Source organism: Oryza sativa, chromosome 6, assembly GCF_034140825.1.
Source record: "Oryza sativa Japonica Group chromosome 6, ASM3414082v1".
Taxonomy (NCBI): domain Eukaryota; kingdom Viridiplantae; phylum Streptophyta; class Magnoliopsida; order Poales; family Poaceae; genus Oryza; species Oryza sativa.
Genome location: NC_089040.1, coordinates 31,524,325 through 31,549,513, shown reverse-complemented (window position 1 = coordinate 31,549,513; position 25,189 = coordinate 31,524,325). Strand labels below are relative to the sequence as shown.

General features: G+C 45.2%; 4 protein-coding genes and 1 pseudogene across 6 annotated transcripts; 3 read left to right on the top strand and 2 right to left on the bottom strand.

Moving 5' to 3' along the window:
- Positions 1-2,744: 2,744 nt before the first annotated feature.
- On the top strand, positions 2,745-9,098 carry LOC9271485 (homeobox-leucine zipper protein HOX29-like; annotated as a pseudogene). Its single transcript, XR_010741903.1, has 13 exons — positions 2,745-3,358; positions 3,451-4,057; positions 4,771-5,538; positions 5,668-5,823; positions 5,913-5,987; positions 6,070-6,168; positions 6,262-6,456; positions 6,553-6,709; positions 6,806-6,883; positions 6,979-7,116; positions 7,228-7,547; positions 7,649-7,760; positions 8,165-9,098. The product of XR_010741903.1 is annotated as a homeobox-leucine zipper protein HOX29-like (transcript).
- A 1,369-nt stretch (positions 9,099-10,467) lies between these two features.
- LOC4342095 (uncharacterized) lies at positions 10,468-13,029 on the bottom strand. 2 transcript variants are annotated; one of them, XR_001546694.3, is made up of 3 exons: positions 11,817-13,029; positions 11,556-11,707; positions 10,468-10,859 (listed from the first exon to the last, which is right to left on the bottom strand). XR_001546694.3 is itself a non-coding variant. In XM_015787312.3 (2 exons), the coding sequence occupies exons 1-2, from the start codon at positions 12,973-12,975 to the stop codon at positions 10,813-10,815; spliced, it is 1,467 nt and encodes a 488-aa protein (XP_015642798.1). In that variant the 5' UTR covers positions 12,976-13,029; the 3' UTR covers positions 10,468-10,812. The 2 variants fall into 2 exon arrangements, 1 of the variants encoding a protein (XP_015642798.1); XM_015787312.3 differs by having other exon boundaries at positions 11,556-13,029.
- A 974-nt stretch (positions 13,030-14,003) lies between these two features.
- Positions 14,004-16,822, bottom strand: LOC107281318 (putative UPF0496 protein 2). The gene is made up of 2 exons (XM_026026448.2): positions 16,623-16,822; positions 14,004-15,688 (listed from the first exon to the last, which is right to left on the bottom strand). Exons 1-2 carry the CDS (start codon positions 16,675-16,677, stop codon positions 14,994-14,996), a joined length of 750 nt encoding a protein of 249 aa, XP_025882233.1. The 5' UTR covers positions 16,678-16,822; the 3' UTR covers positions 14,004-14,993.
- Positions 16,823-20,593: 3,771 nt separating this feature from the next.
- Positions 20,594-21,513, top strand: LOC9266352 (basic blue protein). The gene is made up of 2 exons (XM_015786569.3): positions 20,594-20,904; positions 20,992-21,513. Exons 1-2 carry the CDS (start codon positions 20,739-20,741, stop codon positions 21,324-21,326), a joined length of 501 nt encoding a protein of 166 aa, XP_015642055.1. The 5' UTR covers positions 20,594-20,738; the 3' UTR covers positions 21,327-21,513.
- A 430-nt stretch (positions 21,514-21,943) lies between these two features.
- LOC107275557 (uncharacterized) lies at positions 21,944-23,311 on the top strand. Its single transcript, XM_015786950.3, has one exon. It carries the CDS (start codon positions 21,944-21,946, stop codon positions 23,309-23,311), a length of 1,368 nt encoding a protein of 455 aa, XP_015642436.3.
- Positions 23,312-25,189: the final 1,878 nt, after the last annotated feature.

The window sequence follows — 25,189 nt, the reverse complement described above, 5'->3', positions numbered from 1 at the left end:
GTGGCGGAGATAAGCCCACGGGGGTCGCTGGGGAGTCCATGCCTTGTTTATAAGGGGGTGATTATGATCCAGGAAAGGTGCGCTGTAGTGGATTGTGTTGTGCGAGGGGTATTGTCACAGCTCCTTTCCGAGGTACCGTGGTGGTATTGAGGCACATGGTGACATGATGTGGGGCTGTGTCTTGTGGGTACAGTGGTACACCTCTGATCAGAGTAAAACTATTCGAATAGCCGTGCCCGCGGTTATGGGCGGGTCTAACAATGTCTTTCGTGATTAGTCTCACACTTCTCACCATAATAAAAGATGCTATAACTGGTAATAATTTGTTTAGCTCCTGGTTTGGAGATGGATCTGTACAGCCGGGTATGGTTGTTCAGAATTGTTGGGCCTTTACAACAGGGTATGTTGTAGAGCGTTGGATTAATATTGTTTAATTATTACTTAACTGTTTTATAAATTCTGAAATGTTTATTAAATGCTGTTTATGCAAATGAAACCCTACTATGCCACCCTTTGTTATCCTGTGCACTTGCATATTTGCTGCGTGACTTGCTGAGTATGTCATATACTCACCTTGCAATCATTCATCAGAGGAAGAGTTCTACAGTGAAGCTGATGATGTGGAGGATTAGGTGTAGCCCTGGTCAAGCTGCCTGTGGAGTGGAGTCGTCTGCGCCGTTTATCTTATTTTTCCGCTGCTTAGATTTTTATTGATTGAGAGGAACTATCTACCTCTGTAATGACATTTTATTCGCTTATTAATTAGAGTAATAATTGTACTCTATTATCAATTTGTTATTGTGTGACTCGGCTGATTCCTGGACGAGGGTTCACACACATGTAAGCGTTTGGAATTTTGGATAGAAATTCCGGGCGTGACAGTAGATCTTTACCTATCATAAATGTTTAAGATGCTTTTGCCAAGTATTTTTGTACGTTGTCCCAGTATAATGCGCTGCGCAGTCCAATTTCCTCCCTGTGCGTATTTTTTTACGATTTTCCGGTCCGATTCCTCCATATCGCCCCCTCCCAAATTGCTCCACGTTTTCCGTTTTCCTGTCCAGATCACATCATGTCCTAGCAAGTAGAAAAAATTTTCTCCTCACATCAGTTCAGGCCCATGTAACCGCCACATTCCAGACCAATTTTACATACATACATACATACATACATACATACATACATACATATGTATATATATATATATATATATATATATATATATATATATATATATATATATATATATATATATATATATATATATATATATATATATATATATATATATATATATATATATAGACTAGCAAAAGTGACCGTGCGTTGCACCGGGTGTTTACGGAGTGTGTATAGCGATCAAAAAGTATTGTTTGGTTTAGAGAACTAATCTGCTCAAAAAAATTGTTTGTTTTTAGATAAATAATATGCTCTATATTTGCGCACAGAGTGATGTCACGATGGATAAAATTTAACTGAACAATTTTTTAAACAGTCTAGTATTTCAATAATAATCACAAAGTTTTTTTTTAAATATTCCACTTTACATGTGTATGATATGAGCGATGTTCCTGACGCGTTAGCGTAACGATTGTACTACGGTGGATAAATTTAACTGATCGATTTTTAAGCAGTTTAGTATTAAAAAATAATAATCACAAATGTTTTTTTACAGTTATTCCACGTATACGTGGATGATATAAATGTTGTACCTGATGCATTGGCGTAATCTCTAATATCGAAATCTCTGCGGATTCGCGTGCAAACAACCCCTCCACGTGGCACAATACGATTCCAGCGTTAGTCCTCTCCCTCAGCTGTCGGATCGATGATGAACGGTGTGGAATAGCTGCGGTGGACCTCTTTGTAATATGTGAGGTTTTAGGGGTCTTTTTAAAAAAGTTATACCCTGCTATGCCCTTCTCTCCGCCGGCAGCCCCGCCCCCGCTTCCTCCGCCTCATTCGTCGGAGGTCGACCTACGCCGATGTCGCCGCCTCTTCCTCCTCCTCACGCTCCAGCTCCAGCTCCACCTCCGCCCCTCCGGCGCCCGAGGCCGACCCTCCCACGCGCCGGCGCGCTGTTCTGTGCGTCTCTCCCCTCAAGCTCGGCGGCAGTGGCACAGATTCACCTCGTCGCTGGATGTGGCGATGAATTCGGTTGCCGTGCTTGGGGATGGGGAGGGTGAAATCACGTGCATCGCTACGTCCGTCTTTGCCTGCCTTTTGATTCGCCAGCCGCCTCTCTCCCCAAGCCGCGGCACCGAGGGGATCTTGGACGGAGGCCACTGGCCGTGCAGCAAAGGGCGTGGCTGAGGACCGCGCTACCGCTGCCGGATGACGTCATGCAGGAGCAGGAGCTCCCTCCCCTGCTTCCCTATGTGTTCACACCACAGGTGATTAATTCCACCTGTAAACGGAATCGGAATCGGAATATATAAAGCGGCGCACATGGGGCGAGCGAGGAGGGGTGCCACGTAAGGATTTTGCTACAGTATATACAGCGCGCGGGGTGGCATTTTTGTGAAAAGGCCCTCCGCTTCGCGCGTAATTCGGCCGCCGTCCTCCATGAACAGTCCCACCGAGTTGTCTATTTACGTTTAGGCCTCTGGTGAATACAGTTATTGCATAGGAGGAAGGGAGATGTGGCGAGTTAGGGTCGCGCTGTAAAACTTGAAAGACGAGGGTCTTTTTCGCAAAAACGCCGTGCGCCCAGCCCCAAGCCCCCAACCTGCCCGCCGCTGCCTGCTCGTCTCCTCGTCCCTCCCGTCCCCCGTCTCGCCCTCTCCCTCTCCTTCTCCCGCCTCGCGTCGCCGCCGCCGCCGCCGCCCCGCGCGCCGCCCCTCCTCCCTCTCCCTCAGCCATCCTCCTCCTCCGCCGCCGGTCCATTCTCCGCCCTTCACCGCCTCCGTTGCCGGCCACCACTGCCCCCGTCCACGCCTCGCGTCGCCGCCCCCATCCCCGTCCCCGCCCCGTCGCTAGGGTTTCGTCACGAGCGACCTCCCGCCGTGGAAGCTTCCACCTTCCTCCTCATCCTTGTCCTCACGGCCGCGGCGTTCGCGGCGTAGGCGGCGGGGGACGGGTGCAGCGCCGGATGCGAGCTCGCGCTGGCCTCCTCATCCTCGAGCGCCTCCACCCCAATACTTTCTTCGTCCTCGCCTCGTCGCGTCGCTCTGTCTTCTCCCCTCCCTGCCTCTTCGGTTGATGTCTTCATTTCTTCCCCTTTCGTGCGAATGGGACCAACGGCGGATCAAGCGAGGGCGCCGCAGATCGACTGGCGGCACAGCTTCTCCCCATCCTTTGGTGCTGCATTGCTGGTATCATCGTCGTGTTTCCCGCTGTTGGTGCGTGTCTCACGGAGGTAAGGTTTGCAGCGTGCATAATGATGTGCGGTTGAAGTTGAACTCAGTTTTGTGTTCCTTTTTTGATATTTCGATTTTCTTCTTTTCATAGAAAGAATGGATTGGAGTAAATCAGCAGCGGTGTGGATTGTGCTCTGACCTCGGCAGGGGCGGATACAAGAACACAGCGATGAGATCCGGTGCGGTTTGTGGCGGACCAAGCATGCCGGCCGATGGAGATGGTTCTCTGCATCTACGCATTCCCCACCAACATGCCGCCCTTCAGGTACAAATCAAGTCTGATAAAACACTGCCATCCTTCTTGTGTTACATGTTCTGTGTTACATGGTGGCCTCCTCCTCCACCACAGCGGCGGTGTCGGCAAACAGATTTGAGAGGTAAAAACATCCCTTCTTGTGTTGCTTTACGGCCATATTTGAGAGGAGAATGGCATGATGCTGCAGTTTGATTTCACCGGCTTTCCTGCTTGCCGTATTTGTAATCTCAACTTTCATTTCAAGTGATTGTTGGGGCCAAACCTATGGTGGCTAGTCGCTGAGGTGGTGTCATTAATGGAGGCAAAGAGTGGCAAGTGGTGACCAAAGCGGAAGGACCTGGTGTGTTGCGCGTGCGCCGGCCACTGGCGGTGCGAGGCCACGGCGACGGTCATGCTGCCATTATCCAAGTATGGCTGCTGACCAATTTCTTCCCTGAAGTAGGTGAGGTTAGCCCGATAGGAACACATACCACCTATATTGTGATATTTGGAGCTAGGGCACATTCAGTCCTGTTATTTGATCTGTAGCATCAAGGTTGTAAAATTATCAGTTTTGCAGAGGATTTTTGGTCATCAAATTGGAGTTGATGATATTTTTTGAGACACTGAATTAACTAATATCAAATATATAATCTGGATTTCCCTTCAACTCAAAGCTTGTTGTTGTCTTGTTGTCTGCGTGCATGCTGGGGTGGCTCTTCTGCGGGCGATCAAAAGGGCAGTGACAGCATGTATTGACGAACGCAATGTGCTTGCTGGCCGAATAGACATGAACACATATCACTGAGAGGGAGTGAAACAGTGTTGACGAGTAGCCTGCTTTTGGGTTAGTTCTTGATCAAGCTAAAATGCACTTCTTTTTCTTGATCGGTATAAAGGGCACCCTTTTTTTTTCTTGCAGCATTTTCATATGCACCCAATATTGCCCACACGGCCACACCACCATCATCTATAGGCAAGTAGTATGTTCATGTGCAAATTTTGCAGGGATCAAATAAATGTCATTTCCCTGATCCATTATTTGGCTATCTCGTGTACTTGATGCCGATTTTTAATTTCTTATTGCTGCATGAACTATTTCTTTTGGACGGTCAGAGTCTCAATCCTTGCCATCATTAACCGAGAATCTTTTTTCCATGATTCTTACTGTTTCAGGTGATAGAAATAGCATTGTAGTAGGGTGGTAATAGCAAGAAGCCGAAAGGTAAGGATCAGGCTATAACGTTGGGGCATTGGCAACTCAATTAAAAGGTAAGTATCTATTGGTCACAGAGCTTGACAACTTTGAATCTTTGATGATCGTATTGTACCATTGTTTCAGTTGTAGTGGCCATTGTTCCTGTTAAATGCAAGTTGATACTAATAAACCCATTGAATAGAGGCCTTCATATAATTCAATGTTTAAGAGAAACCAACCGTGGACTGGAGCTCTCAGATTAGTTTATTCAAGCCACTTTTTTCTAGCATGCAATTATTTCGTGGCTTATTGCATTCCCTATAATTTTCATTGACTTAGAGGAGGTTTGGGGCTTTTTATTTTTAATGAGGTGCAACAATCTGTCCATCTCACTCGTTGGTGCAATTACATTTTTTGCTTGATTTTCTTCACTGCTTTATGACGACTGAGATAAAAACTTATCTGTGCAGCTTCATGTTTCTGATGCAGGGGTAGGGTAGTTGTCTGGTTGTTCATGTTCTGATTTAACTCATTAGTGTTGTGCTAAATGGAAGGTCAAGCTGCTCTACATGCAGGCAAGAACAGACAAGCCTGAAAATTTTTGTGGCAAATTCTTAGCTCAACCTGAAATTCCGAAGCTGAAATCTGTATTCAGTCTTCAACTCTATGCTCCGACGACGCTGGCGCCGGCTCACGACTTCTGGCTGCTGCGGTACACCTCCATTCTCGGTGATGGAAGCTTAGTGGTTAGTTGTCTGATCATGGAGCGCAAAACAAATTATCCATGTGCTGATGTGCAATTAATACCAAAGTATTTGTGTGTCACTATGATGTCTTGTCTGCTTGCCTGAATGTTCTTGTTCTGAATTCTGAAGGTGTGTGAGAGATCACTCAGTAGCAAGCAAGGAGGCCCAAGCATGCCACTTGTCCAGCCTTTTATCAGAGATGAGATGCTTCCCAGTGGGTTCTTGATCCGACCTAGCGATGGTGGAGGCAGCGTGATACACATCGTTGATCATATGGACCTGGAGGTAATAACTAATAACCATTACAATTTCTTATCCAAATAGTTCATTCATCTAGCAGAAAGAAATTTCAGCCAATTTTTTTGTGTTCACAGCCTTGGAGCGTGCCTGAAGTTGTGCGACCTCTGTATGAATCTTCTGCCTTGGTTGCGCAGAAGATATCGATGGCGGTACAGTAATTATAGTACCCTGTTCTTGATGTTCTTGTTGATTTGTAAAAATTATTGCCTAATTCAGTCATGCAAAATTCAGTCTTTACGCTGCCTGAGGCAGGTTGCCTACAAAGATACCCGTTCTGTGATCACAGGATGGGGAAGGAAGCTTGCGGCTTTGCATGCTCTGAGCCAAAAAGCTCACCACGTAGGACTCCTGAACAGCAGATGCTTCTTGGTTCTTGCCATGAATCTTCAGTTCAAAAGTGTGAAAAATAATTTTGCATGCTCTCTTTTCAGAGGCTTCAATGAAGTTCTCAATGGGCTTGCGGATGATGGATGGTCCGTGATCGAGAGCGATGGCATCGACGATGTTTGCATCTCTGTCAATTCATCCAAAGTGACCGGTTGCAATGCAACATTCAGCAGTGGACTCACTATTGTCAGTACCGGTGTTCTTTGTGCCAAGGCATCCATGCTGTTGCAGGTTAGCTTCACTATGAAACTAGAATTAGTACTTTCTTTTTGTTTGTTTTGTAATTGCCAATATTTTTCATACAATATTTCTTCTGCTGTTTGCTAGGATGTCTCTCCTCCATCACTACTGCAATTTTTGCGCGAACACCAGTCACAATGGGCTGACGATGAAACCAAACTTCTGCAATTTACCCATGTCTCGTCTTGGAGGATTCAGTGGTCAGGTCATACTTCCTTTAGCACACACTTTTGAACCTGCAGAGGTAAGTCCATCTTCTACTGTCTGTCGGTTACAAAAAAGGTCCTGTCCAATTCTGTTTTCCTGCTCGATGTTTTGGTGCAACCATCTACTGTTTCAGTTCCTGGAAGTTATCAAGCTAGGAAACACCAGAAACTACCAAGATACACTGGTGCACCGTGATCTGTTCCTCTTGCAGGTGACTTCTTGATTCATGAAACTTATCACCAGTTGAAGAATCATTTTCTTTTTTCCTCTGTAAAACTTGTGTTCTTGGCCTGATTGCAATGGCAGATGTACAATGGAGTAGAGGAGAGCAGTGCAGGAACATGTTCAGAGCTAATCTTTGCACCCATCGATGCATCGTTCAGTGATGATTCTCCGCTGCTGCCTTCCGGTTTCTACATCATCCCTATCGATTCTCCTCTGTAAGTAAATCTCACACAATTAGATAATACACTAGCATTTCGAATCAAATTTTCTAAAATTTTTATGCTATAAAAAACATAATTCTTCTGGATTTTCTTTCCTTGCAAATGTTAGGACACATCTAGCTCGAACTGCATGCTAGATCTCGCTTCCATGCTCGAAGCAGCGACGCCATGGAGCAGGATCAGCGGCATCAATAGCAGCGGCGAGCTCCAAGGCGGTGATGACGATCGCGTTCCAGTTCGCGTTCGAGAGCCACCTGCAGGGCAGCGTGCCCGCCATGGCGCAGCAGTACATGTGCAGCATCATCTCATCGGTGCAGAGGATTGCCGTGGTGCTCTCATCCTCCCGCCTCGTCCCTCCCGGCGTTGCCGCCGCCACGCAGCACGCGCCGGCGACTCGGTGCTGCCCAGATGGATTTGCCAGAGCTATAGGTTTGTGGCTTCGCAGCTGCTTGTAATACAGTTCATATCTGTAAGATTTTTTAAAAAAAAACAGTTCGCTTTTCAGAACTCATGATGCTTTGCTTATGCAGATTTCATTTTGGAGCTGAACTCATCAAATCTGCAGATGCCAACAGCAGCAGTGAATCGGTTCTGAAAGCAGTTTGGCATCATCCCAGTGCCATACTCTACTGCTCTCTCAAGGCTTCTTCAGCCTCTATTTTTCTTTTTCTGATTAAGATACAGATTTTACCTAGATTTTTATAAATTCGTTTTTTTAAACTGTTGAACTGTATATTTCGAACGAAAAAAATTTATATAGAAGCTTTAATTATAAGATAAATCTATTTTTCAATTTTAAAATAATTAAACCTTAATTAGTGAGATGTTAATGATTTTCTCGTTTTACCTGTCCGAACTTAATCTTTTATCTTAAACTCGAATGGGGCCAGTACTCAATACTGTTATGCATGGAGGATTGTTTGTTATCTCAATTTATTTCAGGGACTTTTGAATCTTTTGTGCAGCTTGACTGAAATTTTGTTGACACAAATTCACCTTAAAGTTGACAGTGTTGCACACCATTAACCATTTGATTTTTCATGTAGGTGATGCCAGTGTTCACGTTTGCAAACCGAAGACGGAGGCGGCGCCAGGCACAAGATGGCGGAGGAGGTGAACAAATCTATGATCATCAGGAAAATCAATCAAATTTATGTTACCTAATCTATCCAACAAGTGAACAAATTGGAGGCAGCTAAGACTACATAAGAAATTGAAAAGCACGGCCATACTCTTTTGACTAAGTTTCGAAGTCAGGCTTGCAAGGATAGACTAAAGCTCTTATATCAGTCTTTCTTCTCTTAGCAAATTCTCATTGCTAGATCTCAGATCATCTTGCAAACCTCTTATATCATTTATATCATTTTCCATATGCAAATCTGTGGTTCATCTCTAAATTGTAATGACTGGGTAAGCTCTCTGGTCCTCCCATGTCCTTGACAATAACAGTAATATCCTTCAACTTTTCAACTTATCTTCATTCTCACAGGTAAGTCTTGTAATTCATCTTCTATTTGTGCTAGCCTTGATGTTAAGTCTGCATTTATAACGGTACTCTCTTGAGTTTCTAAACTAACTTCATCAATGGATTATTTGACAGGTGATGCCTGGTAAGTCTTGTAATTCATCACAGGTAAGTCTTGTAATTCATCTTCTATTTGCTGCACTGGTGATGCCTACAAAGAGCTCACTGCGACGAACTTCATCAACTCAATTCTGAAGGTCGACCAAAACAAGCAAGATTATCTGACGATACAAAATCATTAGAAAGATCTAAATTATGTGTATTTGCAATCCGGTGTGCGTTTGTGCAGGGGTCAGGCATGAGAGAGGATATTGTGTGTAGGTGATCGATGGATGCTATGAACTACCTCTGCAGTTAGAAATGTGTTAGATCTTGTCTCTGCAAAGATGAACACCTTTTCTTACTTGTTCAACTCGATCAGCATGCAGTATCCTGTTCAATTTTTTTCCCCTTCAGCCATTCAGAAATTCAGAAGTGGCTATCATGCTTTAATTTTGTTTCAATCAGTAGTAGTATTTGTTATCTTTGAGGGACAGATGGGCTTGTCTCTTGTCAGCATTCACCTTAGCTTTACCTCTTACTAGTATATTTTATCACTGAGTGCGTTTATGCTCATAGGGCATATATATCTTATGTTGGATATAAGTTTTTTTTTTTTTTGTCTTGTTTAGTTAAACTGAAGATGCATGGCCGACTGAACATGAGAAAAATATCATTTCGTTTGGAATGTCATGGAAAGCACTTTCTGAATGGCTAACAGGATATAATAAATATCAGCTCTCACCTTTGTCCACTATTGATAGAAAAGGAAAGGCAAGAAGATTGCCTTAATTAACCTAATTGTCATCAAATCAAAGTGGCCGGCTTATCGAGAACCTAGCTTTGTCTAGAAACTTTGCCTTGAAATGAATTGAAAAATCATGCATGCACTTGGCGTGTGATTCTCCTCCTTCCTATTGACAAAATACTTTTCGCCATGTCAACGCCGGAATGATCAGTATACACTATCCATTGATGCAGATTACTGGCGAACAAGAGCAGCAGCTCTTTTCCTTTTAGTTCTTCTTAGCTAGATATGAGAAATTTTCTTGGCCAAACATTGTAGAGTTTAAACAAAATTCTTCGGAACTTACATGCCGGCAAGCAAAGGAACACAACAAAGTTTAGCCTAACTTATATATTGACCGATTAAAATCTGTTATGCATGTTAAGAATTGAGACAGAAATTTAAGCCAAAGAGATTAATCTCTCGTAGAACAGCACGCAAATAACAGACATGACAACAAGGAGCGGTAATTAATTGAGTATACCTGTAGTGGTAGTAGTGGTAATTAATTGAGTATACCTGTACTTGGGCCTAATCGGTGGCGCCTTATGCTGCGTTGTACTCAAGCCCAAAATCAATTGGGCCTTTCCAATTGAGCCAAGCCCGAAAACCTAGAAGATAAGACAGAACATCGGAGACTTTTGATTGGAGCTTCTCTGTCCCGCTGTCCGGAATGGTGCACTGTCAGCTATGTACAAAATATATCTTGAACTCCCTGCTGCAGAAGAGTTCAGAGTTGAGAGGGTATGATCTGCACACTAACATATTATTCCTGTTGCATAGATATTGTTGGATTGTCACTGTGTGTAAGACAAGTATTCTATATATACTATATAATCAGTTTTCTTTGGTAAAAAGTTATACTGTCTTGCTATGCTAGTCGATGAATCTGATGGCGGGCATTGTTCTGAGAATGAACTTAGAAAACACATTCGTTCAAAAAAAAAAAACAGTTTGAGGCAGCGGGGAGCAGATCCAGTTTGAGGGAGGACTCCAAGTGGTGAAAAATTCATCAACTCATTACTTGAAACAAACAGGTTCAAAGAGTTGGATCATTGTTTTGTGTTTAACTCAAAGGCATAAAGACAATTAGTGCCACATAAATAAGCCAACATCCCCTCAAAAAATAAGCCAACATATATTAATGTTATTCACGTCTACTCCTACTTTTATCATCAACCCAAAGTAAGCAACCTGGATAAGATTCTTGTCACAAAACTATATATGCCCAGCAACAGCACAACTCCTTAACCCCCATTCAAGCCAACAAACCACTGATACGATAATATTTGCATCCAGGCAGGCTGCAGTATGATGCATATATGTCACTGGGTTCGCACATTCTACTCGGCGGCTTCTGCATCCTCCTCAGGTCGTCCAACTCTTGTGTCTACATCAAATAAAATAGCTATTATCTCATAAAATGTCCTTGAAGCAAGAATTAGTACTCAAGAGGAAGAGCATTCATGTTGTCCACATTGAGTACAACAGGAAAAGCAAAACCTAAAGCAATATACTACTTTTTCAAGTATGCTTTGGTCAAGTACTACCTTATTATTACTTGCTCTATTCTCTTGTTCTTTTGACATGGTACGAATGCACTTTGATTAATTACTTCATATTTAAATGCATGCTAGCAAAATATATTACACGCATAATGACAAGGAAACAAGAGTGACGACACATTTACTGCTATGAATTTTCACGAAGAACGCAAATAATTTTATGCATTAGTCGTCGACATTTTAGTGGAGGTGTCTTTATTCTGTTAACAGAGTTCAGGTTTTGTTTTTGCAAGTACAGTTAGAAACACAACGTTTGTCTGAAACTCACACAAAACAGTATATTGCATAATGAGTATTGGTACTACTCTGCCAAAAGGACTCTTGGTACTGTTCTGCCCTTGTATCAACATATCAAGCCTATCACCCTAAATAAAGTTACTACATTCTAGTCCTAGTTTGGTCATTCGGACCATCATAAACAAAGAACTATAATGATCAGCCCTAGATCCTTAAATGGCATTTTATTACCCATATGCACATGGCGCTGCATTTGTTCTGGAATACGAGCGGTAATTAAGTACCTGTGGTAGTGTTGAGGCGTTTGGAGATCCCAGTTGCAAGGTAGCATCGCATGGAGTAGAGGGTGTTCTTTTCGGGGTCAAGCTTGGCCACTCCTCGCAGCTCCTTGTTCCTGACGTCAACAGCGACCATCATTCCTCCCGTCTTAGCACCCCTGCCAGCAGCGTTGCCCAAGAGGTAAACAACATCATCATCGATGCAACTCAAGGCCGGGTAACACAAACGCAGGCGACCTAGGGACAAGGAAGAGGTTGCCCCTTGACCTTGAGCCTCCTCCCTGTGTTCATCACCGCTGTTGCTGAGCATGAGGCTATGAAGCAACTCGTAATGGTGACTTGGGTTGGTGTCAAGATGGACTTCACGCGATTCAGCAGTGCAGTCACGGCGCCAGTCGTCCCATGAAGTGACCGGGATAGGCATGCTCCATGTAGTGATTCTCCACGAACCAGGGTGGAACACGGAGCGTCGCCGTGTCGGCTGAGGTTCTCTGCTGCGGCGAACCCATTCAAGGTATGAAGTAGGATCTGCAGAGGTGGAGGTGGGTATGGTGGTGGTCACCGTTCTTGGTGAAACGATCTCCATCTCCAGATACTTGATGGAATCCTTGTGTTGGCTGATGGCGATGTCCCGACAAAAGGACACATCTCCATTGAGGTACATCCTCCAATTGCCCTTGGCCGGCCACGGCAGCGGCATGTCGCGGAGCTTCCTTGGAGACATTTCGTCGAGCACGTCGCAGAGGAGGATGCCGCGCCAGAGATCAACCCAGCCCACGGTGCCCTTCGCACCTCCGAGCGTGATGGTCTTGGTGGTGACGTGGTACAGCTGCCTCTTGGCTGAGTCCGGGATCGGGCACAGCCTGTCCCTCACCGGCTCCTCCACGGACACCTCCTCCGATGTCCAACTCCCAGACGAACAAGAAGATCTGTACAGGCGCAGCGTGGAAGTGAACTCACTCCAGACGTGGAGGGCGGCCACGACGTAGCGGTCGTCGCCGCAGCTGAGTATGGCAAGCTGGTGGTCACCGAGGGTAGGGGGAGGCGGGTTGGGGAGCAGATCCAGTTTCGGAGACGGGGGATCCGGATGGTAGACCAAGTAGTCGTTGTCATGCGGGGCACCAAGCTGATCGATGGGGACTCGGAGGAGGAGGAGGAGCTGGCCGTCGGCGTCGTCGACGGCGGCGGCGATGGCTTTAGGCGCGCCAAGCAGATTGCCATTGAAGGATGGGAGATCGGGGCAGTGGACGGAGAAGTGGGAGAGGGCAGGCGGGGACGCCTCCCACAAAGTCACCTCGATGGGATGGCCGGCGCTCAACCTGCAGCTGGCGGTGGAGGCGTTCTTGAGGGTGGACGTGTAGCCCCGGACGCCGAGCAGGAGGCTGCTGGCCGTCTTCTCCCCGGCGGCGCCGCCAGTCGCGGCCATGGCGTCGAATTAGGGATTTCGATTTTGGGGGTAAGGAAGGGGAATACAACAAACAGACGTAGACGGGTGGAGCGAAGGCTTTTATTTGGGATGCCCGCACCCGGGGTGATTAGTCCGCAAATGACCTAATTAGCGCTAATGGTAATATGTACTGGAGTAATATTTTTTTTTAAAAAAATACATCAATAATTATTTTTTTTAAGGATAGTTCACAGTTTTAAAAAATAGTTGAAAGATCATGAATTTTCAGTTGAAATTTTCCATAATTCGAGTTGAAAGTTTTAGAAGTTTGAGTTAGAAATTTTTTTAATCGCGTTAAAAGTTTTTAAATTCCCAGTTGAAAGTTTTCATAATTCAAGTTGAAAGTTTTTAAAATCAGGTTGAAAGTTTCAAAATTCGAGTTGAAAGTTCAAATTTCACGTTGAGAGTTCAAAGTTTTCAAATTTTGAGTTAGTTTTAAATTTTAGGTAGGACTTTTTTTTATTGAAATATGTAGATCTTTACCTATCATAAATGTTTAAGATGCTTTTGCCAAGTATTTTTGTACGTTGTCCCAGTATAATGCGCTGCGCAGTCCAATTTCATTTCCTCCCTGTGCGTATTTTTTTACGATTTTCCGGTCCGATTCCTCCATATCGCCCCCTCCCAAATTGCTCCACGTTTTCCGTTTTCATGTCCAGATCATATCATGTCCTAGCAAGTAGAACAAATTTTCTCCTCACATCAGTTCAGGCCCATGTAACCGCCACATTCCAGATCAATTTTACATATATATATATATATATATATATATATATATATATATATATATATATATACATGCTCCCCCTCACATCTATAGATGGCCATATGGCCCGAGGCCCACGGCCCGGCACGAAGCCCGCAATTTTGGCCCGGCCCAAGCACGGCCCGGCCCGACTAGGGTCGTGCCCGTGCCGGCCCGGCCCGACAGCCGGGCCATGCCTGGGCTGCACCCTCGGCACGGTGGGCCGGCCCGGCACGGCCCGATCAAATAAAAAAAATGTAGGGACAAAAAATAGACTTATATAATCGTATATGGCATGGCCCAAGAAAATAGGTATACAAAATAGACTTATTTCCAGCCATTTAAACACAACCCACAGAGCTGAGGGATCAAAAATAGACTTATTTCCAGCCATTTAAACACAGCCACAGAGTTGAGGGATAAAAATAGACTTATTTCCAGCCATTTAAACACAGCCCACGGAATTGAGGGACCAAATATAAACTCTTTATGTGAGGCAGCACAATAGCCCATCGTGCCTTCGGGCCGGCCCGGCACGGCCCGACTAGTATTGGGCCGTGCCTGGGCCGAGTATGCCGCCCGTGGGCTGGCACGGCACGGCCCGGTGCATCGGTCGGGCCGTGCCGGCCCGACAAGCCTCGGCCCAGGCATGGCCGGGCTTGGGCCGTGCCGTGCCGGGCGGCCCAGATGGCCATCTATACTCACATCCTACCGACCTACCCCCACCCCTCCCAACCCACCCCCGTGCACCTCAACCACCGGCGCCCCCTACCCCTCCCAAATTTACTAGTAAATTGTTTACTATCGAATCTACATGCTATAGCTATATATATTAGAAACCGTCCAGCCACTTTCCTCTCCCTGACTCCCTCTCCACATTTTACGGATCCGGCAGTTTCTCGTGCGGCGAGAAGAAGCGGTGGCGGCGGCTCGGGGCGACGAGCGACTGCGGGCGCGGCGTCGGCGGGCGGGAGGCGCGGCGGCTCCACCTCCTCCACCGCCGAGCGGCGGCGGGCGCGGTTTCGGGCTTCCTCCTGCTTCCTTCGGCGACGGGCGATGGCGACATCTTGCGCTAGCGGCGGGCGACGACGGCGCTCCCATCGGTCACTGGAGGCGGCTCGGACAAGGGCTCCCTTCCCTACTCCGGCCATGAATCAGTGACGGCACCGGTGGGATCTTGTGAGGAGGAGGTTGTGGTTGTCGACGGCATAAGGGAGCGGCGGGGCAGCGGCGGGTGGACGACGACGGCCTACTACGGGCTCGTCAAGCCATCCCCCGCCCGGATCCGGCGGTGGCCGTCCCTCGCGGCAGCGTCGGGCGACGCCAGCGGAGAGCACCGGGCGTGCACGTCGTGGAACTCCGAGAGGCTGCCCGGGGAGAGCGGGTTGTCGAGGCGGACATGGCGCGCGAGGGCATCCTTGGCGTCGTCGTCGTCTCCCCCGTCGAGCCGGAGCAGCAGCCGTCGGAGCGTGAGGTGATGCCGCCGCGCGGCGCCGATGGCGGCGAGCAGCGCGGAGCAAGCCTCGCACGCCTCCTCCGTCACATCAAAATACTCAATCAGCAGCGTCTCCACGCGGTGACGCCGCGGCCGCCGCCGCCGCCGTTGCTGGAGACGAGCACCCCGAGCAAGCGACTCCGGGCTCGGCTCGAGGACGAAGTCGTCAAGAACAGTATAAGAGCACGACTGCTCCGAGTCATCCGCCGCGCCGCCATCACCGCCGGCGTGCAAGAAGTCGTCCTCCCTGGCACCGCCGCGGCCGGCGCAGGGGGTGGAGGTGGAGAGCTTGAAGGAGGAGAAGGTGTGGGTGAGGTGGTGGTGGGCGTGAGACCATAGGTCGAGGAAGGACTTGGAGCGGAAGGCCTGGTTGTACTCCTCGTCGACGGCGAGCGGTGGCCTCGCCGGAGTGGCGGAAGGGGTGGAGTTGCTTCTCTCGATCATGGCTCCCTCTGCAGCATTGGCGCGAAGATGAGGAAGACGACGACCAAGTTAGTAAGTTATTAGTAGTTAGTTAAAGCAGCAAATTAATTAAATTAAGGCGGCAAACAACGCGGAAGAGCAAGCATGAGAGCGCGAAAGCGTCAAGAAATGGAGATGAGTCTCTTTGGGAGCACAGCTATCTCTATAGCTTGCTGTTGCTTGTGATGCAAGTGTGCAATTTAGCTACACTACCATTGACTCTCTAGTGTGCAACGTGTACAAGCTATTGGCTATAGCTTAGCTAGCAGATGAAACTTGAGGAAAAGCATGCATTTGTAGGTCGGTTAACCGGCCTAAATGTACCCTGTTTAGTTTTCAGATTATTTGTCCGATTATTGAAACAGATTATTTGCTCTACGCTTCAGAAAATACATTTCTGAAGAAAAGAAAAAAAATCTCTGTTGTATTGCTCATACCAATTGTATTAAGTTATTTGCTAAGTTTGTATCTCAAAATTTTTATACTTTTTATATATAATCAAGTGAATAATCCGTAGCAACAACCTACTCAATAATCTAAATTACACAGGACTAATTGGCTTACCCACCATAGTTATTTTAAGTGAATAATTGTGTGTGTGCTTCTTGATTAAAGTTTTGATTCTAGCTAGCTGCAGGCTTGCCTACCATAACTTTTGTTCTGATGCAAATGTAGGGATTAGTTAACGAGTATGAATTAAGGCGAGTGGAACATTGTAGGTAGTTTGATCTTTCAAAACGATTTGCGCAAACTGAACAAAACCGAAACACACAAGAGCTGACAAATATGGATTTTATTATGAGGTCATGCATGCATGTTGCTACTTAAAAAAAGTTTAAACATTGGCAGAATTTTATAATAAGCTTCCAGTATAAAACTGTTGAATTCAAAGATGCTATACATGTATAGCAAGTGTCTACTTACGAGTTCCGAGGCTAAATATGGATTTAGCCAACGAAGGTGACGACGAAGACCTCATCTGACTCGCCGGATGAATTAAACAGAAAAAAAGAAAAGGAGAAAAAACTCTCCAACTGTGTTATCTCGATCAACCGGCCGGTGCTCTGCTCTCACGACATGTGGAGCTTATTGGAAATTTCATTTGAGTTCATGCCTCTCCTCTTATATAGGGATCGACCCAGGAATGTAGCTATATAGCTAGCAATGGAGAGAGAGAGAGAGAGAGAGAGATTATTAGGGGAAGCTAGCTCTTGCAAGGCAAGAAACAAGATCCAAAAGCCAAGAAGAGAAAGGTGTCCTCTTTCTGGCACACACTGGAAAGGAGAAAAGATAAAGCAACACATCACAAGGAACACGAAAGCGATCCATCGAGCAATAGCAATATGCACACAACCTTACAATTTGCACCACAGATATGTGGCTATATATCTTCTTTATTATTTTGTTGGCATGTAACTGTGGTGTGTAGTGTTTGAGTAACATAACATCAAATATATGTTGAGCTTGACATGTAATCAATGGCGACTAATGATTCAACATAGAAATGTGCAGGAAATTGAGTGAGATTGCCTTATTTCTCTCGTTATGCTTATTTTGGGGAAAAAACCGCCGTGTGTTTAACCAGAGACATATATATTAAGTGGACGCAAAACATGGCGTTATAAAATGCTCCTTTGTTGCGGCTGTAATCAAGTTAAAGGAGATGGAGTAATTATATATCCGTGGCAAGCGAGTTTCATGCTTATCATGTTACGTGTTGTAGCTATCTCCCTAGTTTAGTGAATTGTTTTCATGTTATGCATACTCCCACTGTTTCAGGTTATAATATGTTTTTACTTTGATCAAAGTTAAACTGCTCTAAATTTGACTAAGTTTATGGATAAATTGCAGGGGTTTTCTAATATTATATAGCTTAAACTCATCGCATAAATTTAAGATTAAAAGTAATTAATTGTATCCATTCTTACAATAGTTATATGCTATTATGGCTCTAATAAACAACTATAGTTGACCACTTTATTTTATAGCACAAATTAAAACCACAAGAATATCGATATAATATTTATATATATTAATTAATAGGAATATGGGAAACATTACAATTGACATAGTCTTTTATATATCCTTTTCTTTTCTTTAATACATCCGTAAAAAAAATTAATCCTAACTATATATATATATATATATATATATATATATATATATATATATATATATATATATATATATATATATATATGCGTGTCCAGATTTATAGCTAGAATTTGCTTTTTATGGGACGGAATGGCAGCTAGCTAGCCAAGGTGGAGCACGGTGGATCGAACACTTGGAATTTTGCGGGAGGAGACTTTGCTGCTCTCGCTGCTAGGAGCTATATATACGTATTAGTTGTACGTACGTACGTACACAGATACTATGCGCGTAGTTAAAATTAATTTCACGCGCCGCTTGCTAAGCGAGGTCGTCATCCATCGATCAGGTAAAGTTAATTAAGCTTGGACGCGTCGGCAATTGCTATAGCTAGCTGGATCTCGATCGATCTCGATACGCATGAGATCGACGTAGCAGATCGATCGATCGATCGCTTGCCGTTGCCGCATGTAATTTGAAATATTTATCCATTATTAATTCACATTCATGCCGCGTCAGTACGCATATGCAATATCCGATCCGATATCGATTTGATCCCGTAATTAAGATATTAATTCTACGTGTTAGATAACCCATATGCATGCATATGGTTGATATCGATCGGCCGACGACTGTACGTAGTGCGTTGCATTAATTAGCTACGTACGACATATATGCATGTAGGCTCCCATGGTCTAATAAGCTAAAGAAAAAGTCAAATTTTAAAATTTTAAATTTATTTATTTTGAGATATAGCATTGGCTTTACTAATAAGCCAGACGATCGGTACTGTATCCACGATCCACACATACATAGTCTTTGCATGATCCAGCTAGCTCCGATGGCAAGCACCGCAAGCTCACGTAACCCTGCGGTAATTTTTTGCCGCTCACAATATAGGTATAAGAACTGAATGTAATATTTTTTATTACTATAAATCTAGACAGGCTATTAAATGATTCATTCGGTTGTAAGCTTTTATTTTTGCGACGAGAGGAGTAGTATTTCATCAGTATGTCGTTACGTGCCAAGCATGCATCAACTCATAATTGTTTTTGATCTGGGAGTACCTTTTACAAGCACTAACTTGCTCGGCATGGGCCGTAATGGATTGATGGGCCTTTGATCCCGACCCTCCCTGCTCCTGGTCAACAAGGCCCACCACCCACGGACTAATGGGCCAAATTCTACTGAAATGCCGTTACGGCCCAAATAATACTATATGCCGCACACTCGTTGCTATTTCCGATCTGGGCCAGAAAATATTATGCCGCACTACCAGCCCAGTACACTTCCAGCCCATCTTGATATGTATGGCCCGCACGTTCAGCGTAATCCCGTACCGCATCACATACGTGTGTCCAGATTATAATCACGTGGCTGGCTGACTGGCTGAATGGCGGGCGTCTACCTGGACCAAATCGTCGCCACGTCATCAATCAATCTATCCCTTTTAGGAAAATCAAAGAAAAACCCATGATTAAGGGGAAGGATGGAAGACGGCTTCAAAGTCGAAATGAAACGCATGTGCAGGAGAACCTTCGAATGGATCAACTCTACATATTTATAGATGGAGATGGACAGATAAACAAAGGCCCCCATCGGTTAGTCTCGCTTATTATAAGTCATAACGGGCTTATTTGCGATTAAAAAATAATATGTGAGTAAAACTTTTGTATATATGTTCTTAGTGATTGAAAAGCCAAAGTTGAAAAAAAAACTATGTTGAAAAAGAATCAAATTCAAATTTAAGTTTTTAAATTCAAATTTTGGCTTTGGCTTATAAGCTTTAGGGCAAACGATGAGGCCCAAACATGTGAACAAATGATCAGTAGGCTTTATTAGTACATCTTTTGCTTTTGCAATTACTTAGTTTACGGTGAGCATGTTTTCTGAACTACTTGTATTAAAATAGTTTAGTTTTAAAAGCTTTTTTAATAAAAAAAAGTATATATATAAGAATTCAAATGAATCTAATTTTTAAATTGCTTGCTTCGATTAGCTCAGTTCTATACTTCTATTTCGTCTGTTGGTCACGTTTAGCGACAGTCGGACCGGTGCTAAACCTTCTTCTTAGCTGTATATAGGTGACGTCGATGTGTGATGGTGGAATTTTTTCTTCTTTCCTAGCTACTCCCTCCGTTTCACAATATAGGTCATTCTAACATTTTCCACATTAATATGCATGTTACTGAATCTAGACATATATATCTATCTAGATTCGTTGACATCGATATGAATGTGGGAAATGCTAGAATGACTTACATTGTGAAACGGACGAAGTATTGCCTTTGAAGACTCTATCCTCGTAATTATTTCCTACTTTAATCAATAAATCATACCACTGATTGTTCAAAAAAACAAAAACCTTATCCATCATCAATGGTGTATTCTGCAAATAAAATCACCACAGCTTATATAATTGCATATAACATAGGTAGCTACAAGGATGAGCTTGATACCTATGCATGAATTAATTGATTTTCTATTTCATATAGCTAATGTAACAGCTAATTTACTGCATATACTTTCTCTCTTAGTGGCTACTCCCTCCGTAAAAAAAAAACCCAATTCTAGGTTTAAACCTGGACTCTGGGTTTTTTTTTGATGGAGGGAGTATATGTGAAATAACCAAATATTGCCGCTAAGTACCCTGCTATATCATTGACATTGCTCTAATCATTGATGACATATATAAGCTTGACTTGGTCAAAAAGAAAAAAAAATCTACCTTTTCCGCGCACGCATGCATATTGCTGTGCCGGTCGCCATCAGCAACCTTCTTTAATTAGCTTTCCAAAACTTCAATCACAACACAATAACATCCACCACAAAGCTAATTAAGCTAGTCGTAACAAACAAGCTAATATATGTCCACTGAACCATATTAATTCCAGTGATTAATCTCTTCTCCATCTCTGCCCTGCACCCTCGCCTCTGTTCGACAGGATGCCACCGTCGCCGCCGCTGCAGCTCGTCGCCCTGCTCCTCCTCTCTCTGCTCCTCCGATCCGCCACCGCGGCCGAGTACACCGTCGGCGATGGCCCCTGGGACACCGGCACCAACTACGCCACCTGGTCCGACAAGCACGCCTTCCTCGCCGGCGACATCCTAGGTTTCGATCAATTCGTTTCTTGGATTTGGATTGGATTTTGACGACGATATATATCCTACTAGCTACTAATGTTTGTGTTTGCGCCAGTGTTCCAGTACGTGAGGAGCCAGCACAACGTGCTCCAGGTGACGGAGGCCACCTACCGGTCGTGCGACACCGGCGGCGGCGGCGTCGCCGGCGTGATCAAGAGCTACGACACCGGCTACGACAGGGTGCAGCTCACGGAGCCTAACGCCACCTACTGGTTCATCTGCGACTTCCCCGGCCACTGCCTCGGAGGGATGAGGCTCGCCGTCAAAGTCGCCGCCGCCGCCGCCGGTGGCGGCGGCGGCGGCGAGGGAGCCCGCCGCCCAGCGGCGTCCCCTTGCATCCGCCGGCCGCCAGCGGCGCGGGGCGGAGCCAATGGCCGGCGTGGGGGTTGACTCTCGCCGTCCTCCTCGTCGTCTTCCATTATTGTATTATTATTTTTTGAGCTTGATGGTTTTGTTTTTTTCCGGAGAAAATTTAGAGACTTTGTTCGTTTGATTTGGGTGGGTTGATTTGTTCAACGAATTGTTCCCTACAAGCTGGTGATTCAACTGGTAAACAAAATAATTAACTATTGTCCAATTGATTGATTTTTAAACTTTACTCTCAGTATAATAAGGGTTGATGTTTTATTCTCTATTTTTCTAATAATACTAACTCTATACACGATTGCACATGCACTTATACAGATTTGTTGTATTAGAAAGTGACGCGCAATCATGTATCATGTAGCAACATTTTAGAACAGAAAAAGTAATGAACGACATTTTGTTTGAACAGTAATAAACAACAGACTTGGTGGACTTGATCAGCATTTTGTCTATATGTTATTACAACTTGGAGCTGGTCTTGGCAAGTTGGCATATCCTCTCTTCTACTGTGGGCCACTGGGCCTTAGTGGATTGGTTCAATTGGGCCCAAATACAGCCCAGCATAATGCGTCGTCGAGCCCTTCTACGTACCCTTTCTCGGAGATTGGCCTGGAATATTTTGGATGGATCGATCGAACGCCATGGCCGGCGCCGGCGCCGGTGAAGGCGGCACCGTCCTGGTGGGCGTCCGAGGCTACGACAGCGGCCACCGCGAGAAGGAGGGAGGCAGCACGGCCACCTCCAGAACAAGCAACGGGCGTCCCATCGAGATGACATTCTGGAACGAGGCCCCTCCCGCGCTCTCCCACTTCTCCGCCCACGGCTCCGATCTGCCGCCCGCCGCCCATGGCGATCTGCTCCTGGCGCCCAAAGTCATCGCCGTCGCCGACGGCTTGCTCCTCCTCAGAGTCCCCGTCAACCCCGTGCCCGGCGGCAAGAGTCTCTTCCGTCAGGACGACTACTTCGTCTACCATCACCATCAACCCGCCAGGCTAGATCTGCTCCCCAGGCCGTGCCAGCAATATTGCTTACGCGACGACGATTTCGCCATCGTTAGCATCTGCGGCGACAAGCAGCAGTACGTCGTTGCCGCCCTCGAGATGATCAACCTGCCCAGTCAATTCGCGCTGCACCGGTACAAATCTTCTTCTGGTGGTGGCGATGGTGATGAGATCGCCGGAAATTGGACGTGCGAGGAGGTGTTTGTGGAGGAGGCGGTGAGGGACAGGGTGTGCCCGATCCCTGACTCAGATGAGAGGCCCGTGTACCACATCACCACCAAGACCATCGTGCTCGGAGGCGCGAAGGGCACCGTCGGCTGGGTCGATCTCTGGCGTGGCATCCTCCTCTGCGACCTGCTCGACGAAATGTCTCCCCCAAAGCTCCGCGACATGCCGCTGCCATGGCCGGCCAAGGGCAACTGGACAAGATACCTCAGTGACAGCGAGTCCTTCTATCGGGACATCACCGTCAGCCAACACAAGGACTTCATCAAGTACGTCGAGATGGAAATCACCATGCCAAGAGTTGTGACCAAAACCATAATATCCTCCGGTGATCGCACCATGCCTGCAGATGATCCTCCTGATTCGTTCCTCGAATGGGTTCGCCGGAGCAGAGAACCTCAGCCTCAGCCGACGACACGGCAGCGCTCCTCCGTCCGGCGGCCTGGCCAGTGGCTCACTACATGGACCATGCCTATCCCGGTCACTTCATGGGAGGACTGGCGCCCTGACTGCACAGCTAACTTGCATGATTTCCATGTCGTCGACAACACAGCCCATCATGGGTTGCTGAATAAGCTCATGCTCAGCACCAGCGATGATGAGGAAGCCAAAGGGTCCAGCTTGTCCCTAGGATGCCTGGCTATGTCTTACCCCGCCTTGAGCATCGACGACGACGATGTTGTTTACCTCTTGTGCAATTCTGCCAACAGGGATTGTGATATGGGAGGAGTGATGATCGCCCTTGATGTCAGGAAGAAGGAGATTCAAGGAGATGCAATGTGAGTTATTTATGTATCTTGACTTACCTTTGCATCCGCTGTGTACTCGGCAATTGTCGAGTATTTGGGCACATTGCCAGTGATTGTTTGCTTTGAGTTCAACACAAAAGTCATTTTTTTGGAATGTCGGCCTAGCATTTAGTTTGAGTGAGATAATGAATTTAATTCATCACTTGATTCTTGATGAGTTGTTTGGTTTGAGGAATGGGATGGGATTATCCATTACCACCTCATTCCTCAACGCACATGCTATGCTATGTTGTTGGATGAAAATTACTCAGCAATAGTATTTTTTCATCATACTCATTAGAGGTAGTTAAGAACTTATTTACAGCTAACATGCTAACATAAAATTGAGCGTTAGTGAGCAGTTCCATGAGTAACATAAAAGAGTAAACAAAATTGAGCTAAGCTAGCAGCCCAATTTTCTGGTTTCTGGTGTAAGCTAAGACTTTGGTGCAACATTAACATTGCAATTCCTGCGGAGGATGGCAGGCCACTTGGATCGCGACAAGACGGCATTTTCAGAACGGCTACAGGACAGATTTCGATAGTTTGTTCATGCTCATTTGTTGGCTTATTTGGAGAGAGCGGAATGTTAGGATCTTTCAGCACATCGCCAAGTCGGTTGATTTGCTAGCAAACGGCATCAATAAGGAAATCGTAGTTTGGAGGGCAGCAGGGATCTTTTCCCAGCCTGGCGAGTAATCCCAATCAGAGGCGGGGCTTGCCACATTGTTTTCTATTTCCTTACCGTCTTTAAGTTTGTTTGAGACCAGCGCGATATCCTTCATATAGTTATAATTAAAACTTTATTTCCTCCAATCATAATGAGATTGGCCTGCCAATATTTGGCCGACCCGGAAAAGGAGTTCTGGTTCCTTCCATTGTCCCTCCCACTCAAAACATCATCAGATTTATCGTAAATAGGTAAAAGCGAGGAGTTCCACGAAAGAACAATAAAGAGCTAGCACATTCAGACGGCTACCTCTAACTTTTGTTTGTCGTTTTCATATCCAGGTTTGCCTCATTTTACACCATCCTCTCCTTTGAACAGTTCATATAATTATTCACACGTGTCAGTAAGGATATCCACCGAAGAAAAATAAAAGAGTGAACACATTTGAGCAAGCGGTATAATTTCTTTGAAGTTTTTTGCTTGTTGCTTTCGTCCAGGTTGTCTCCTTTTACACCATCGTCCTATGAACAGTTGACATTTATATCTTCAGCTATGTACATTATATCTTACGTCATCCTCCAATCAAAACGATCATCTTTGCCAAGAAGATCGTTCATATATACTAAACCCGTAGCAGCGTGTTCAATATGTGTATTTGAAATCTATCAATCTATCTATCTTATTATACGCGTGCAGAATTAGAATCAATCTCTAGCTAGGACCTTTACATGCAAACGGTCTCAAAAGAGTTTTGTCCGATTTCCTAAACCAATTAACCAGAGTTAGGTTCTAGACAAATTAGGCTATAATACATATATATATATTAATGAAGTAGCAGACAACGAACCACTGTAGAACCGTAATTTGGATGCGTTTTTGTTGATATGAAGATAGATGCTAGCAACGAGCGACGGAAATCCGAAGCAGCGGGTCAAGCCGTGCGGCTGCACAATGAGCCGGATTTGGGTGATGCACGTCAGCAACCAGAAAAGCATGACGGCATGTGCACGGATTTTTTATTTGATTTTGAAATAACACAATAAAAAATGAAAGAAGAGTTCATGCCGAACACAATTAAAGATTAATTAAAATCCATAATAAAAAATAAAATAAATTTAGAAATTAGAAAAATCAAATAAAAGAGTTCAAGTAAAAATACGTTTTACAAACAACTGAAATTAGGAATAAAAAATAAAAAATATT